The 18,809-nt window shown below is 39.5% G+C and overlaps 1 protein-coding gene across 4 annotated transcripts; it reads left to right on the top strand.

The window, feature by feature from the left end:
• The first annotated feature begins 70 nt into the window (after positions 1-70).
• On the top strand, positions 71-12,477 carry LOC104920383 (kinesin-like protein KIF23). 4 transcript variants are annotated; one of them, XM_010732640.3, is made up of 23 exons: positions 71-194; positions 1,447-1,513; positions 1,813-1,941; positions 2,262-2,367; positions 2,522-2,658; positions 2,757-2,869; positions 3,013-3,183; positions 3,869-3,981; positions 4,302-4,423; positions 4,988-5,090; positions 5,184-5,263; positions 5,393-5,512; positions 5,787-5,946; positions 6,035-6,196; positions 6,503-6,669; positions 6,778-6,951; positions 7,896-8,099; positions 8,334-8,660; positions 10,028-10,261; positions 10,446-10,534; positions 11,142-11,202; positions 11,614-11,654; positions 11,778-12,477. In XM_010732640.3, the coding sequence occupies exons 1-23, from the start codon at positions 79-81 to the stop codon at positions 11,791-11,793; spliced, it is 3,012 nt and encodes a 1,003-aa protein (XP_010730942.2). In that variant the 5' UTR covers positions 71-78; the 3' UTR covers positions 11,794-12,477. The 4 variants fall into 4 exon arrangements, with proteins under 4 accessions (XP_010730942.2, XP_010730958.2, XP_027137565.1 ...); XM_010732656.3 differs by lacking the exon at positions 8,334-8,660; XM_027281764.1 differs by lacking the exon at positions 10,028-10,261.
• Positions 12,478-18,809: the final 6,332 nt, after the last annotated feature.

Below are 18,809 nucleotides of genomic sequence, written 5' to 3'. Positions count from 1 at the left end.
CGCCATGGCAACGCAGAGTGGAGCTAGGTGCTGGAGGCGGGACTTCCGCGCAGTTCCTGCTCTCTGATTGGCTGAAATATGAGTCACTCGGAAAAACGTTGCACGGGAGAATTTTTCAAATCGAGAAGAGGCGCTCTCTCACGAGCGAGTGCGGAGGAGTTTAAACCAACAACAGAGACGATGCAGAGACCCGGGTGAGTCCTCTCACCTCTGACTTTTAAGCTCGATAAACTGACCGCAAACAACCGGTGTCACCTGCTAACGGCTGCTTTCTTGGAAAAAAAAAAGAGAGAAACGTTAAAGTTAACAAGGCTTAGTTAGCTCGGCTAACGTTAGCCGCCTGCTGCTCAACTGGTCAATGTTGACGTTTGTGCTCAGCGTTCACTTTTACATTATCACAGAAAAACTTCAGCTATCTCAGCCTTAACTCGGCGATTTAATGCTAAGTTCATATTTTTTTTTTTTTGTTGACCATCACCTGTGAATGATTGTTAGCGAGGGACACCTGAGCTAACCTGGCTAGTTAAACGAGCTTAACTGGTTAACTGAGGAGAAGTTAGAGGTTAAAAGTCAGAGTAGATTTAGGTTATACATCGCAGAATATTACACATTATATGTGGCTTATTAAGTATGGCCACCTACATACCTGTGTGTGTGTGTGTGTGTGTGTGTGTGTGTGTGTGTGTGTATTTTAAGTCTGGTTTGGCCTTGCTCCCCTCCAGGGTTCCCACGGGTGCTTGAATTCCTGGAAAATGCTTGAATGTCAATTCAGTGTTTTCAAGGTTGTGAAAATGCTTGATTTTTTTGTGAAGTGCTTGAAAATGCTTGAAATTTGTGTGATGTCTATTTGTCACTGTTATTGCGCTCTGGTAGTTACACAATACACCGCTCACAAGCTGAGAATACAAGCCAATTCACAATTAGTTAAAAATCAAAACAGTCAATCTACCACCATATGAAATAATGCTAATTAGACCCATATTATTATGCCATACAGTGGCACCGCTGCGCTTCCCATGACCATCATGGCAAACACAACTAGTAGGCTACCTATTTAAAGGTGCTGGAAAAATGGAAAAACTGGTGCTTGAAGGTGCTTGAAAAGTGCTTGAATTTGTTCATGAAAAAGGTGTGGGAACCCTGTCCCCTCGGTTCCAATTAATTACTTAAGATTAAAAGCTATTTAAGACAATTGCATGTTTTCTGTCTCTACATATTGAAAGGTTTTGTTGTGGATGAGCTTGACTAGTTTACACCGAGTCCTGACCTCATCAACTCGGACTAGGTGATGAATTTGAGCAGGTGATGTTCAGGTGTCCGTATACTCTTGGCCATATAGTGTAAGTGACTTGTGTGAATTATCTGGATTATTAAATTGCATGTAGCAATAAAGCATATTGTGTGTTTTGTGTGTGTGTGTGTGTGTGCATGCTTTATCACTTGCAGGAAAGGTAAGAATCCTCGGAGGCCTGGCCCCAAAAAGGCATCCAGCATAGAGAAAGATCCTGTTGGAGTAAGTGAACAATTCACCTTTTTATTCCTCAGACTGAAACGATATTACACCACAGTCTCAGTTAAAGGGTCTCAATAACACATACATTGTGTTAATTTAGTGCTTCATACAAACACAACATATCAAGACTTACATTTACGAAGTAAAGTGAAAGAGACACATGTGGAGCTGATCTTATTTTTCGCTGATATAGGCTTATAAGCGGTATTTCTTACAAATTAAGTTTATCTGGATGTAACTCTTCCGGTCATCATGGCTTGAGCACACTAGACCACTCATCTACTCTTTCATCCCTCTAGGTGTACTGCCGTATACGTCCGCTGGGAGCAGAAGATGAGGAATGTTGTGTTGAGATGATCAGCAGCTCCACTATTCAGCTCCACGCTCCTGATGGCCTTAAAGCCAACCGCAATGGGGAATACAAAGAGGTAGGTGTGGGAGTTATTTGAGTGTATGAAACAAATTGACTCTTTATACTTGTTTTTGTTCCCTTCTGACATCTCGCTCCAGAGCTGTAGTCCGAACAAGCAGGTGAACAGAGCAAATATCTGCCATATGTCACCAGCGATATATTAAAATAATCCATAAAGGTGGTTTAGTCATACCTCTATTCAGTAGAGACCTAAAACTTTCTCAGACAGTAACAGGTATAATGCATGATGATGATCATAATAATGACTTTTATTGACCGCTATCTCTTAAATGCCATTCACATGTAGTGTATTTTCCTTTTTTGTTGGTCTTTTAGACACAGTACTCATTTAAAAAGGTGTTTGGTATTCAAACCACTCAAATGGAGCTGTTTGAGGATGTTGCCAGGCCGCTGGTAGAGGACCTTGTTCACTGTAAAAATGGTAAGTCAGTTTTTCATATTAAACAAATGATGGTGCATTGTTTATCCTATTAAAATGAGTGCTAAAATGATTATTTGTTTAATTGATATAATCCCCCATACCTAATTCTCGTTGTGAAAAGTGGTTATATAATTGTGATATTTCATATTCATAGGTCTGCTATTTACATATGGTGTCACTGGGAGTGGTAAGACCTTCACCATGACCGGCTCACCTGGAGAAGGTGGACTCCTCCCCCGTTCTCTAGACATGCTCTTCAACAGCATCGGCCCTTTTCAGGCCAAAAGATTTGTAAGACTTTCATTCATTAACATTTTCTGTAGTTGGTTTCTAAAATTGTGGACAGGGTTTGGCACATTTACATTGGAATGTTTTTAAATCTTCATCAGGTGTTTAAACCAGACGACAAAAATGGGATGGAGATCCAGAATCAGGTCGATGCTCTCCTGGAGAGACAGAAGCGAGACAGTCAACAGTCAGTGCCCAAAACGCCGTCTTCCAGGTAGCTAGTTATTTTAATTCACCTTTTGCTTTCTGTACTATTTGTATACTATTGTGTTCACTAGTACTGATAGAATTGAGGGGAACCAAACTCAAAGTGCATTTTAACTACTGTTCATTGTGTTGCTTTTCTTTTATCTTTAGGCAGAAGGCTGACCCAGAGTTTGCAGATATGATCAGCTCAGAGGAGGCGTGTAAATCTGAGAATGTGGACGAGGACTGTTGTTACAGCGTGTTTGTGTCCTACATCGAGGTCTACAACAACTATATCTACGATCTTCTCGAAGATGCTCCGATTGACCCAATCAGACCAAAGTAAGAGACTGTACACAAAAGTGTACGTCTTGTTTAAACACAATGTCACGTTAAAGGGTTGTCTGTACGAAGCCTATTTGAATCCAGGTTATTTGTAGTGTTATTATTGTACGATATGACCCACACAGGTACGCCCAACTAATGTGCACTACAGATGTTTTTTTCTAGTAGTTGTGCAACCATGTTGTGTCTTCATAACAACCACTTTTCTATGTTGACAAGATGCACTTTGTAAACTGTTTTTGTTAGGTGGCTCGGTGGAGGCACGCCTGTACGGAACAATGAGTTCATGTATGTGGCCAGTAAAAGCACGTGACACAGTACTCTGTTTATCCGTAGTCGTAACCTGGCTGTAACTGATGTTGCATAGGTCATCTGTGCGTTTCCATCCCATTAACCCAAAGCCCTGTAAATAGTATTATAGCTTACTAGCTTTTGTTGGTGGCTGGACTCCCTGCTGTCACTGTTAGTGTGGAGACACGTAACGTCCCTGAATGGCTCGAGCTTGTGTACAAACCTAGTGTGCATGTGTCTGTACCCTTGAACGTGTTTGTGTGTCTCCATAGATTCTATCTTAACGTTGACACTAACGTCATTTTAGCTTTCGCTGCTAGTCTTACTAAAGCGTCACATTGTGTTTACATTGTTTGTGTGTGTGTTGATTGTTTTCAACAACGTGTTTCAGACCACCTCAGTCCAAGATTCTCCGTGAGGATCAGAATCATAACATGTATGTGGCTGGCTGCACAGAAGTCGAGGTCAAATCTACAGAAGAGGCCTTTGAAGTCTTTTGGAAGGGTGAGTGGTAATAAATAACTTTATCTTTATAGTTGCATTGTATTTTCTTTCATGTTATGTGTGTTCCCCTGATATGTAGACTAATATGAATCACAAAGTTTGGGGACTGCAAGGTTTGAAAACATTTTCAGTGTCCGCTTTTGAGCCATAACAAAGCTGACATTGTGGATATGGAGGAGTGTTTTGATAAATAGCCTCCAGTGGCTGTTATCAAGAGTCATATTCAGTTAATGAAATCAATAAAGAAATGATTTGACCTGTAGTGTTGCTTCTGTTGTTAATGTTGCACATGCATTAATAAAGCTCTGTTCTGTCTCCAGGACAAAAGAAAAGGAGGATAGCCAACACTCAACTCAACCGTGAATCCAGTCGCTCCCACAGCGTGTTCACAGTGAAGCTGGCCCAGGCACCACTTGATGCCGATGGCGATCACATTCTGCAGGTAACATGCAGCTCCAGAAAAATGTTTTCTTTTTTTTTTTACACAAAAGTTTTTATGACAGCATTTTTTTTTTTTTTTACTTAAGTCTTTATTGCCTTCATACACACAAAGGTAAAACAAAAACATTGAAACATACAACTGCAAAGAAGAGGTTGTTGCTGGTGGTTTGGGTGGGTTTTTTTTGTGACGGACGTAACCACTATGAAACAATCTACTTTTTAAAATAACTTTATTTCTCATTCACTGGCTTTCTCACTATCCGTGTTCCCTCTCTCATTCACAGTCTGTGTCACTTGACCACAGTTGTCTCTCTCAAAACAAATGTACCCAAACTGTAGTTGAACTGCACCTCTTTTTTTCAGAGTGAACCAGGTTTCTAATGTAAATATTGAAAATATTGAGTTCTTTTTCTCCCAGGAGTGTTTTGGATGTAGTAATCAGGGATATCCGTTCTGATTTTCCATTTCTACTAATCAGGCTGTAACAAAAAGCAGATACACATAATGTTTCATGAAGGATTCCGGCCAATCCTGATGATATTAACAGTGTGTTATTAATTTGCAGGACAAAAACCAGGTGAATGTGAGCCAGCTGTGTCTGGTGGACTTAGCAGGCAGTGAACGCACCAGCAGAACCCGAGCGGAGGGAAGCCGTCTCCGTGAAGCAGGTCAGTTCATCCCTTGCTGTGGAAACGGAGGCATTTGTGCCTGCATATTTTCAGTGTGTTTAGTAATAATCTCTAATGACGTCTCATTCACAGGAAACATTAACCAGTCGCTGATGACACTGCGCACTTGTATGGAAGTCCTGCGTGAAAACCAGATGTGTGGAACTAACAAGGTTGGTATTTTACAATCTGTTCATCATTTAACTGTCGCTTTTTTATTTCTACTATAAATATTCACATGTATCGTTGTTAATTTCCCAGTAGGTGCAGTTTCACAGAGCCTTTTATTGTTTTTCTTCCAGATGGTGCCATACAGAGACTCTAAAGTTACACATCTGTTCAAAAATTACTTTGATGGAGAAGGCAAAGTCAGGATGATTGTGTGTGTCAACCCAAAGGCTGATGATTATGACGAAACTATGGTAAGACTTTGTATTTGTCTTGCATGTCATGACTTAAATGTAAAATCTAATGTTGTCTCTCTAATCTTACTTCCTGCTCTTATCCTAGATACTTAAATATATGTTGCATTCTCAAATATATATCCTCTATAAATATACAAATGTCCTGCCAGATTCCTGCTGATGCTTCAAAACTGCTGATGCTTCATGAACACATGATTCGGAGCACTGCTAGGTGATTTAAACAAATTAGGAAATTAGTATTTCTAATAGTATTCCACTGTATGTGCTGCAGCTGGTAATGCGCTTTGCAGAGATGACCCAGGAGGTCGAGGTGGCACGGCCGGTTGACCGGCCAATCTGTGGCCTCGCTGCAGGACGCAGACACAGAAACCAGGCCTTCAGAGACGACCTGTCGCGACGCTTGGAAGAGCGAGGAGGTCCCAGTAATGCCGGTAAATCACCTGCATGCTGTATTCTTCTTACATGTCAGATTTGCATTCTACAAATTCTACAATAACATAATACTTAATCACACGGCAGACGACCCAGCTCTGCTGAATCAGCTCATTGAAAGCCTTCCAGCCATGCCGCCTTGTGAGCTGGTGGATCCAGCTGATGATCAGACGTTGCCCCGTCTGATTGAGGTGCTGCAAAGAAGGCATTGCATTCGTCAGTTGATGACAGAGCAGTACAACAAAACCGGTACAGCCCCATTTTTCTGCATCACAAATAATTCTTTGGTGTATATACAGTACAGCCTGCTTCTCTGCTAAATTTTATGCTATAATGAATGATTGGATTTATCAATACAGCAAAGACGCATCTGTAAATTAACACTTGTTCAAACTCTCGCTCATCATCTGTTGGTGAGCGCTGCAGACAGTTATTCAGAGTTGTAGATGACTCCACTCTAGTCACTTTTTTGTTTTGTTTTTTTTTATCATTGAGTATACATTTTTTATATATATATTTCAAATCAACGGTACATTCATGTATTTTCTCCTGCAGCCAATACACTGGCGTCCATGCTTCAGCAGTTTGACGGTCAGCTCAATGCAAAGGAGACCTTCCTCCATGATCAACGAAACAGACTGAGTGAGAAAGACAAAGTCATCGTCAACCAGAGATTGGAGATTGAGCGATTAGAGAAAAAATCCAAAACGCTGGAATACAAGGTGCTGTCTCCTTCACTTACGTATTCTGCTCTTTTATACATTTGGTTTGCAGCATTTTAAACATTTTGTAAACTCACTTTCTCACACACTTCTGGTACTCCTCTTTAGATCGATATCCTGCAGAAGACAACAGACATGTACGAGCACGACAAACGCTCACTTCAGCAGGCGCTGGAGACACGGGAGCAAAAGCTACAGAGGGAGCTGTCGGAGAGGAGGCGCATGGAGCAGCGCATGCATGGCATGGTGTCAGACACCAAACTCAAGTGGGAGAAGGAGTGTGTAAGTGTGAATTACTAGCCTTACTATTCTGTAAAGTTTGGGCTGTATATAGAGGGCTTGCACATACTTAATGTATGTTTGCCCCGTGCTGTCAGCTTAATATTTTAGTAGCCTATAAAAGCAGCACTAAATCCTTCTGAGATCAATCATTTAGTTTCCTAACTCATGAAAAAACAGAATGTAGAAGGCAAAAACAACATAAATATCACTGTATATTATGATTATAGTATTATGAATCCGATTGTAAGTTTAGGAGGATGGAGCTTTTACCAAATAATATTTCAGGGCAAATGACAATAATAATTATCTGTTTGTTATTATTATTTAGTTTGTTGTGGCTGATATGATAACTGATAATATTAATCTTACCAATGTAAAGAGGAAAATATACATACACATTTTTCGATTAGCAAGTTTATTTTACTAATAGTCTCTACTGTCCCTAGAATATGTAATCTATAATTTGTTAAATACTCTTTATTTAATATTTCATTTTTTAATTGTTACACTAATTATTGCTACACGGTGTCTCCTTATTCAGTCAGGTACAAAAAACAATAAGAAATTGAAATACTCTTGGACTAATTAGTAGCTACCTAAAGCAAGCATTTTATAAATAATTGACTAACAGCCATGTTTCATCCTCTCCTCTTTCCACCTCCATCTGATTTACTTTGAAGAGAGACTCTACTCGCAGGCTTTCACTAATAAAGGAAAATAGTGGTTGAAATGAGTCCTCTTAATCACTTGTACTCTCTTCACAATGAGTAGCTCCTCAGACCTTCATCAGGAAAAATTATGAACTTAACATATTGTCTAACCTGCAAGAACTTTGTGGTTGGTAAAATTCAACTTGTGAGCCACGACACCTCAGATTTTTGTCCCATTGGATTAAGTGATGAGACTGTCCTTTCCATCGTTTCCCGCTGGCGTTTTCTAATTAGGAGAGGCGAGTGAACGCCAAGCAGCTGGAGATGCAGAACAAGCTGTGGGTGAAGGATGAAAAGCTGAAGCAGCTCAAAGCCATAGTGACAGAGAGCAGCGGTGGTGGCGGTCCCACTGAGCGTCCAGAGAAGCCCGACAGGCCTTCACGAGAGAGAGATCGCAACCTGGCCCAGAAGAGGTCTGCCTCACCATCACCACTTCCTGTGAGTAATTCACTCTGTTATACCACCTGTTCTGTCATCACTGTCTCATGAAACTTTGTGTAACATGGAAATTTTGCATGGTACTAATTACTATTATGATGATCTTAAACACAAATTTGATTTTTATGCTTACTGTACACGGCAGCTTCTTTTCTATGTCACCCTGTATATATGTGTTCATCTGGAGCCCCTAACATCCACAATGCTTGGCCCCATTCCCTCGTCACTTTTCAGGACTTCAACCAAACTCCTTCCCATCAAAATCGAGCCAATGTTAGGGCAGCTCAGGACGCTTACCCCACCCCCACCTCCTCCTCTTCCTCGTCCTCTTCAGCCTATCCTTCCGTAGCCTCCTGCATCTCCAATTGGGAGCAGAGGCTCCCTTTAGACTCAAGCAGCCAGTCTAGGCACCCTTGGACTCCGCAGTACAGGAGCCGGACTCCCGCCGCATGCCACGGCAGCAGCAGTGTGGGTCGCAGGAGAGGCCAGCGCTGGGCCACAGACACTGAGGCCACTGCCACGACACTTGTCTATGGGCTAGACCTAGAGGCAGGCTCAAGGGTTAGTGTGTGTGTGTTAGAACCTTAGAACCATAAGATTATGTTTAGTTTTTATGTGTGAGCTTGTAGTTTAAACCTTGCCTTGGTGTAGAAGTGCACCCGTAGTGTTATGAGTAGAAGTGCTGCATCAGTGTAGACTGGTGCTACTCTAATCTAGACTGAAGGCAGACTGGTCTGCCGTGCTTGTAAACCCTCTTGACTTGCATCCTAAGCTGTATGAGTAGTTATATCATGTTTGTGGTTCTTGCTTGTTGCCAAGTGCTCTCTAGAACTGCTTTTCCTTTGTAGTATACCATCACACATTTCAACCGCACGATTTACAATGACAAAAACAGACATACAAGTACATGTTTATTAAAAACAAAACACTGTAATGGAGCAGTAACGTCAGTATTTTTATCATCATTTAATAAGGTATTCATAAAAAGTAGACCAGAAATGGGTGAGGAAAAAAATCACACATCATATTACCAAAAACAAAGCTGAACTTAACATAGAGCTGCAGTGCTGGAGCTTGGTTAGTCTGCGTATGTGGACTGATTTGATGTGACACTATGATGTTGGTTTGGGTGAACTCAGCTTGAGTGTCAAACAAATGCCAAAATTAAAAAAAAAAGAAAAGCTGGCTTCTTTTTAAATGTGCACATGTGCAGTTTTTGTTTTTCTTCCTTTGGGTCGAGGTCTGAATCAGGCCTGTGATTTGATTCATATTGTAAAAATATAGTTTCACCTGGTTCCAGCTGTTTGCTGCCAACATCTCTTGATTTTCTCTTTTTCAAAGATTGAAATAATGAATGATTAATGAAGCGAGATGAAAACAGTAATTTGCTTTAATCACTACCATGCCAAAATGAAACCTTCCATCCGCTGAGGGCCATACACCAGGCGTTCCTTATTGACCTGCTCGGTGTGTCGGGACCAAAAAAACATAATCTAATATTAGGCACAGGATTCAAATCAAATAACAACTGATAAGACGCCTTAAACCACATCTACAAACCACATCTGTATTCCGTTGGCATGTAGTCTTAATTGCTACCCATTTCTGCACTACCTTTACGCTGCTTTGCATGTTGATTCTTTGTCACTTTACTGGTTTGTGTTCACTGGCGCGTGTGTGTTTTTAGCTACTTAAAATATGTATTACTGGAACGCCGGAATGTTAGATGTGATTTTCAGATACTTTTCCACCAAAATGTTGAAATGAATATTTAAAAACGTTCCTGTTCCAGACTTCCAGTAGTACATTTATTATAATACCCCTCTATTAATCAACTTCACTACTAACCCCCGACAAACAAAATGATCCTTGCTGGTGTCACATGTGAATAACTTCCTGGTTTGTCTTTCTCACACCGGGATCACCAGACGGCTCCTCCGGTTCGTCCGATGCACAGGCGCTCACAATCTGCTGGTGGGGAGAAATGGGTAGACCACAAACCAACCTCTAATTTGGACCTAGACACTGTCATGCAGCCAATCATACCCAATGCAATCAAGGTGTCGACCCCGAACGAGAAAGCTCTGTCTAAATGCGACAAGTATGTGCTTAGACATCAAGAGCTTGCCTCCGATGGGGAGATCGAGACCAAATTGATCAAGGTAAAATGACGTAATTGCTTAATTTGATCTGATTTTTTCGTAACTTGCATGAATTTGACTTGATTTCACACTGGTGCTTTTTTTTTTTTTTTTTAGATATAAATGGGACAGTTCTACCCGTTTTGCTGTTTGTGTGTATTTCTTCTATTCTCCTTCGGTCATTTGTGAGGTTTTTGTTCTCCAGGGCAACGTTTTTAAGACCAGAGGCGGCGGACAAGCTGTGCAGTTTACTGATATTGAGACGTTAAAACAAGAGTGCCCAACAGCACCAAGGTACAGTATGTGAACTCTACAGATTGTGATATTTCTATGTATGTGTACGGAGCAATGTGAGCTCATCTACAATAATGATGCAGTAACATAAAACACTCAATGATGCTGTTACTCAGTCATTCCCATAAGCAGAGTTTTAATATATTTGACAGCATCATGCCATCATTACAAGTCCGACCATATCGTAAAATGTAAAGTAACCTGTTTGAGTATTGAGTATAAAAATGGGTTTAGCTGCCACATACTTTCAGCCTGTGTTTTTGTAGGAAGAAGTCTGGGAAAGACCAAAAAGATGAGCCAAAAACTGTCGACAACTCTGCCACTCTTGTGTGCATAAATACGACGCACTACTAGGAACAAACATTGTGTTAATTTATAAAAAGTTTCAGACTGTGCACAAACCGTCTTCAGGCTTAAATATACATAGATCGAAAGAAACTGAAAAGAGTTTAATTTTGTCTCCTCAAAAACATTTAAAAACCTGCAACAGAAATATATAAGTATTATATGATGATGTCAAATTCTAATTCTGAGTGAGAGTCAACATTTGTAAGGTTTGTTGTTTGTTTTGTCCAGAGAAATAAAAAAGCTCCTATTTTTGTTTCAGTCGCAAGAGGCGATCAGGGTCTGGAGAAGGATCAGTTCAAACGGAGGACATTGAAAACAGGGTAAAGATAAAGATGCAACAAAAATACTGTTAAAGTGCCGGTGTGTAGGATTTAGTGTCATAGCCTTGTGGTTGCTGATTGCAAAAAGCCCTGTCTATAGCCAGTGTTTAGTTTGTCCGTCACTGTATAAACATGGAGGTTCAACATGATAGACTACCCACTGAATCTGTGGATATAAAAGGCTGATTGTAAGGTAACACATGCATTACAATTCTTATTTTCAGGTGATTATGCATTAATGAGAACATAGTTCTGCATGTTGTATTCCACTTCTGCCTGTAAATAGAGCCTCATAAGTCTTACACACTGGACCTTTTACACTATACTTGCTCTCAGGACATTTTATTCTGCAATTACCATAAAATTCATGAAGTTACTCTAATTTATGTGTCACCTTTTTCCTTCTATTAGCCTCCAGTAGCAAGCACAAGTACAAGTTACGGATATCAAAAGTAAGGTTATTATTTTTTTCATTTGTATTTTTATAAATACATATAGATTACAATATTCCTGCTGTCTTGAATTTAAAATCGGAGTAATCAAGGTTTTAAACATTTTCCCTTCCTTTCTTCCAGGCGCAGAAAGCCTTAAGTTGCTGTACATATGAAGATTCTGCCTGACTATCCGAACAATGAAGGGACTGCCGTGTCAAACTATGCATCTTTTTGAGAGTCAGAGCATTTTTCTATTATATCTGACACAGTGTTAGGGTCCAGTTATAATTTAATCATAGCCAAAATGACATTGTTTAAACAATGTAGAATAAAGAAGAATGTAGAATTTGCTTGTATTTGCTGGATTAGTGTGCTCTTTCCTTTTTTTTTTAATGCTGGAATTATTACTTCTTAAAGATATGGACATATTAAATAGCCCGATATGAATATTCAGTGTAAAATGTAATGTTTAAATACTTCTTTTTTTGTTGCTGCCTTTCATCGCTACCCAAAGATTAGTATATTTGAGCTTTAGAACAAAATATTTTCTTTTCTTTTTTTGTACCTTGTAGTGTCATTGCTGACTTTTTTTAAGGGCTATACATTTATTTGATGTTAAACTGAGCACATGGCTGATTACAAAAAATCTTATAGAACACTGCTGTTTTAGGATTACAATGTATCGGGCTTCAACTGTAAATATAGAGCTGTTAGGTAGGTTTCCTTAAACCAATCTCTGACTAACTGTAAATAACTTTTTTTTTTTTTTTTTTCCTCTGTTTACTGAAACAATTCCCAAGATGTGTAGCACACTATTCTTTTTGGTGGCATTAAATTTATTTGAACAACGTTGTTTCATATATATATGTTTTTTTTTTTTTAATTTATCATGGTAGAAAGGTTTTAAAGGAAGGTTCTCCGCATATTTTGAGTATAAGGAAACAAAGTGTGAAACAAAAATTCTCTATTTAGTTCATTTAAGTTTACTTTGACGAAATCGGAAAGAAGTGTTGTTTTTAGAACCACTCACCTTCATTGTACACACACGTCATGCTGGAAATAATACTTTTAAAAATGTATCTTAATAGTGAATAGGATTTTTGTTGTAATCAACACTGAAGTTGCAAATTGCAACCAACTGAATACGCTTTGTCTCACCCTCACCATAGATAGATGGATAAGACTCATGGATGGATACTTTGTTGATCCTGAGGGGAATTCAAGCATCCAGTAATAGCCTGAGACACAGTAAACAAGCATTAAAATTAACCTCAGCAAAATCTGGATTTAAATTAAACTTTTATAGATAGAAAACTATATAAACAAATGTTGATTATTTAAAATTAGAAATAAATAGAAGTAAAGTAAACAAATATTAAAAAAAAAAATTCTGTGCAGTGATCAGTGCAACAGAGAATGATATTTGTCGAATATGGGCTCCTGTAGAAACATGGCAGACATCAAGGAAGAGGACCTGCTCCCTCTGTAGATATAAAAAGCTCATTCAAAGGTAACAGTTCTTATTTTCAGGTGATTATACGCTAATAAAATCATACCTCTAAATATATTTCAATCCCTGGAAATACATCCTTCTTAATCTAACACACTAGTCCTTTTTAATGGCAAAGGGACTTCCTCTCAATAAGTTGTTGAAGTCCACAAGCTGGAGGTCAAACACACACATTTCCTCTGACATGTAGGCAAAGCCACAATGACCCACTCAGCCTGAAGTCAAAGGCTCACTTTAAAGGCTAAACACACAGTTTGCCTTGCTGACAAGTTGACACTTTGTCCTTGTTTGTGCAACATTTTTGGCCTGTCAACAGGTTAGAAATGTCAAACCAAGCTACACAAATGGGTGGAAGCATACACTAGTAAGTCTGTCTATATTTTTTTCTCACCACTGCTAAAATCCCGTCGACTGGATCTCTGTGCTTACACTCTGGTTGTGTGAAATTCCACCGACATGTTTCAAATGCTTTGAGGATGTCGGCTGTTTTGAATGACAGATTGTTACAGCATCAGCTTCTGGGATGAGTGTTTCACCTCTAATCAATACAAACTACTAATTCTGAACATTAGAAGGCTTTACAGAGCAGAGCCAATTATTTCATCCATTTTTTTTTTGTTTATGCTTTTGTTTTGCACCGCACTCTGAATACTCACAAGAGCAAGGCAAGGTTTTATAACCATACAGCAAATCTGACATTTCTGTTAGAAATAACAGGCTATGTAACTATATCTTAGTAAGCAATAACTTACAGTACAGTATGTCTGCCATGAGTGCATTAACATTAATATGTGAAATCCTGGTCAGGTGTAAGTTATTGCCATCCATACATTCAGCACAGACTAAGAAAACATGTAGTTTCCAATGTGAACAGCAGGTGGAACTAAATACCTTTTAATAAAGGGCACCTTTCTAAACACTAGGCTAAATGTGATGCGATATTTATCAATTCTGGATGTATAAATAAGTCTGCTTTCCTTTCTACAAGTTAACTGTACAGACCTGAAATGACCTAATAATACAATGAGTTTGACAGTCATCCATTTATGGAGGTGTAATTCCTGCCTACTCAATCATCACCACTGACTTTTAGACAGTTTGTTTCACCCAGGATGCCCTGCTGCCTCATTGGTAACACATCACAGTGAATGCCTGGACAACCAGGATGATGAGGTTACTAATTTGGTGAACTTACTTTTTTCTGCCTGGATGATGAGCTGTCATTAATGTCTCCCTAAGATTGAAATCGCTGCATTTTCACTTCACAGCAAATGAAGCTGAAAAGCACGCGTGGTAATGGACAATGTGCACTTGGGTAATTGACTATGGAAGGCAATTAGGTTACCAGAACTGGATGATCAAATACGAATGTTTTTTTTTTTTAAATTATTATTCAGAGGCCGCTAAACATGAAGCCACACACTGCCTGCTCACTTCCATTTGAAATTTTAAATAAAAAACACCTGCTGTGCTCTTGTTCCTTAAATGCACCTGTCGTGTTTATAGGTCTGAAAGGCAGAATCACTCCTGGAAACACAATTAGTACATGCTAAACGGCAGCCAGCGGCTTTGTACAGCCCAGTAGGTGAAAAAAAAAAAATGCATATACACACATCCAATGCAGCACATTTTTCCATCTATATCCCATACATATAGCTCTCAGCACATGGCAGTTACCAGGGTGTTTTGCTAAGAGATGCTATGGCAGAAAGGACAAAACCCCAGCCGTAGTGTGCCCGTTTATGATTCAGGGATCTGTATCTGTACCTCAATTGTTTCCCTCTTTTGTAGGTCACTTTGGATAAAAGCGACCTACAAAACAAATGAGTTGACGGGGTAGCTGTTGTTGTGTGCTATACAATTGTTGCCCTGATTTTTTAACAAACATACCAAATAAAAATGAAACAATATATTCTAATATCTTCAACCCCTACTTGACCGTACTGCATATTTACACTGATTACGGTAAAGTATAGACGAGTGTTTAATAAATAGACCTATAAATCACAGACTTGACGCCACTGTAAAAACTGCAATTGAAGGAGAATTGGTAACAATGCCAGTGCATTACTTGTCACCAAACATTGTCAAATATTAGTTGTTCATCTCGTCCTGTGTGGTTGTCCACAGGATGCCCATCCTGTCTTGAGGCCCAACCAGTTAGAGCACCGGTTGGAAGTGGTAAGAATGTGGGAAATGGCTGTCAGCCAATCTCAACCCTTGTGTCTCCAAGCTTGCCTGTGAAAATATTGACCCTTCCTTCCTTGCCTGTTTAACTAGCCAGCCTTTAAGCAGTGTCGGAGCAAATACCACATGACAGCACTGCTTTACTAAATGGCTTCTTTAACTCAAACACACGCTAATGGCTGCTTAAACACGGCTCCTCTTATCCACTGTGGACTTTGTGTTTGCTCTGGTACATTGTATTAGATCGGTCACCTTTTTGTGTACTGCTGAGTGTGAAAGTGAGAGATTACAAAACACTATGTTTGATGTTTGAGGCTTTTACTTTTGAGGATAATTTTCTTTCCGGTGTGGCACAAATATGATTCACAGTGCTGCTTGGTGGGTTTTTCTTTGGCTTGTGTACACAGAACAGACGTGTTGATGTACTAGTCAACAAAAAGATGGAAAAACAAGCATGCTGTTCAGTAAAGGTTGTGGCATGAGAGGCTAAATATGCTGCAATATTATGTGATGGAAAAACAAGATTAAACTTGTTTATATGAGTGATACCTGGCGTGCCTTGTAGATTTTCTGTCATTGCAGCCAGCCGCCTTTAATAACAGGGTTTATTATCTGAATGGTAGGACACATTTTCATATTATTGTGCCCCAAAAATCTTTATTGTCGTCATTATAGTGGATACAGATATTTAGAAAATAAATATAACAAGATAAAATATCTATGGTAGATGGTGTGACAGGGTTTGTTTGTAAGTTCCCATTGCAAGAGTTCATTTCTCAGCACAGAAACACTTAAATGTATTTGATAATTTAGGGAGATGTCATGTTATGACCTATCTGTTTGTATTATTCTAACTTTTATGTGACCAAAAACCAAAACAAACACTCACACTAAACCCAAGATCCACTCAAACTCAAATTTTAATTAATTTAGCAACGACAGCAGGAGTTTTGTTTCCAGTTACATCTTATAAAGTGTTATGATTTTGATATGAGCACCTCCCACCTCAAAACTATATGTCTAAATTTTGTGTAGTGAGGGCTTCTTTCAAATACAACAAACAGCATCCTTTATTTATTGGGCAGCAGTAGCTCAGTCCATATAGGGACTTGGCTTGGGAACAGGAACAGGTGGCAGGTTCAAGTCCAGTATGTGACAAATATGGTGATGGACTGGTAAGCTTGAGGGGTGCCAGTTCACCTCCAGGGCACTGCAGAGGTGCCCTTGTGCAAGGCACTGAACCCCATCTCCAACCCCCCAGCACCACACCACCATCTCTCTCCACATTTTGCATGTGAACCATGTGTACATAAAAGAGGAAAATCATTCATTGAACATAGCCAAATTAAATTAGGTTATTAAAGGTGAGTTAATGTAACGTGGCGTCAACTTAAACTAGCGAGCTTGTTGGTGCTGGTTAGTTGCAGTTATGCAGGTCGTGTGCACTGACCTGAGGACACATTTAAGAATAAAAGAACAGTTTACAGTCTAACTGGCTGCAAGTTTGTAGAGGGATTGAGACCGCCTCAGCTATTTGTAGGCTATCTAAGTCCGCAAATGTGGCAATAGATGTGGTATAAATACAACATTTTATGAGTTCAAACCAGATTATCTGTTACTTTCAGGCCAAAGTGCACACTGTTTTTAATGAACAAGCACACAGTGAAGCATCTGAAGCATCCCCCCTCCACCAGCTGACGAGGTGACTGCAGAAAACATGCAGTGCTTTCTGGATCTGTGTCTGCAGTTTAGTATGTGCTGAGTGAGATAATCAGAAATTTCTGTGGCCAGGGTGAAAGTGTTAGGAAAGGACTCAATTAAGGGCTCTCTGATATTATTGTACCATTTAGAAAAGTGACCATGAAGTTTGAAATGAATGAAACAAAGCCCTTAACCTTATTTAAATGGTTTGAATATGCACAGTCATAATAACATGTTGGTTATACACCAACCGGCCACTTCATTAGCTACACCTGTACAATCTAATGTGATCCAACATGACAAGTCTGCCATAGATTTTTACTTTTATGAAGCTGATAATGTTTCAGTTTGTGTTGAGACTGTCAGAGAGACATTATTCCTCCTTTATGTTTATTATTGAGGTCTTAGAGGGTGCTGTTGTTGTACAGGAGTGCATTATATTTAGCATTAATTTTACTCACTAAATGACTTTACTTTGAGGCAGATGAGTGTCAAAGAAGAAACGCTTGATCAGTCAGTGATCTCTCTTTTTTTTCTTTCTTTTTTACTTTGAATATCTTCTTCTATATCTGTTGCATGCATCGTCTTTTAACACAAACAGCCCGGAGGCATGCAAGTGGAGCCATGGGGCACATTAGGATTTACTTTTGTTTGTTTGGTATTGTACTTACGTGACTTGCTCATTCATTCAGATGAGAACAAAGCTTTGGGGTGCCGACACAGAGCAAAATAAGTTTAACCTGGTTTGACTTTTGCTGCAACGCAAATGGTTAATATCTGACAGCCAATGCCAATCAAGTACTTATAAGAGTACATTCCTGGGAGATTACTGTTATGTGTACAACATAATTCTGCTGTTTACTTTGCAATCGTAGCAACACAGGATGAAACGATTGTTTCCGTGATAACCTTCCCCTTGTAAAAACCCTCATAGTATTATATTCATTCATTGTATTTCACCTCCCCACTGGTACCAATGCAGCCCCCTGCGTTGTTTAATACTTGGCTATGTTTTATTAAATGCTCACTTAAGGAATGATAGATTTCCTTTTGAATCCCGGCTTATCAGTCACTGTGTATTGTGCTTTAGCTTTGTCTCATGTGAACACAAAGGTGAGGGTAAATTGGGTAGCACTGGCTGATAACAACTCCATTGTTTTGTCCTGATAACGTCATTCAGACCAGGGCATTTTTCTTTCATCTCTGGCTTCATACAGTAGTCTCTGTAGATATGATACATCTTTTAGATTTGGTGTGTCAGAAATTGGTATCAGTTGCCATTGTGTGTGTGTGTGTGTGTGTGTGTGCTAAATATATAGATTTAAACCCCTGCGTGTTCCTGAATTACACTCTCTGCAGCCATTGTCTTGGAAAATATATGACAGCCCTCTTCCACATCAACCCCCCTTTCCTTTCTGCTGTGTCCCCTCCCGTGTCAACAAACGGTGTTTGTACAGCCGTGTGTGTGTGTGTGTGTGTGTGTGTGTGTGTGTGTGTGAGAGAGAGAGAGAGTGTGCGAGAGTGTTCACAGTAAACAATGGTGGTTTGAGGCTGTACTGGGTTCCCTTGTTTCCCATTTAATTTTCAGGTCGTGTCTCAGTTGTCCATACCTATTACCTTAGACCTTACCTTGTTCAGTGAATGTCAACACAGTTTATCACATTTGTGATAGGAACACAAATGTGTAGCAACTGTAAACAATGTTGCACTTAGAAGAGATGGGGTTTAATGGGACACATTCATTGAGGAAGGAAGAAAGGCGTACAACCCTGTCT

Source organism: Larimichthys crocea, chromosome VIII (genome assembly GCF_000972845.2).
Source record: "Larimichthys crocea isolate SSNF chromosome VIII, L_crocea_2.0, whole genome shotgun sequence".
NCBI lineage: Eukaryota > Metazoa > Chordata > Actinopteri > Sciaenidae > Larimichthys > Larimichthys crocea.
Note: the sequence above shows the minus strand (reverse complement) of the source record. Positions and strands in the feature narration are given on the sequence as shown.

Excerpts from the sequence above, each read along its gene's own strand:
- LOC104920383 (XM_010732640.3), top strand. The coding sequence starts at position 79 with ATGAGTCACTCGGAAAAACGTTGCACGGGAGAATTTTTCAAATCGAGA. Across the intron at positions 8,661-10,027 it reads ACCTAGAGGCAGGCTCAAGG|ACGGCTCCTCCGGTTCGTCC; the intron begins GTTAGTGTGTGT and ends CGGGATCACCAG. Across the intron at positions 10,535-11,141 it reads GAGTGCCCAACAGCACCAAG|TCGCAAGAGGCGATCAGGGT; the intron begins GTACAGTATGTG and ends TTTTTGTTTCAG.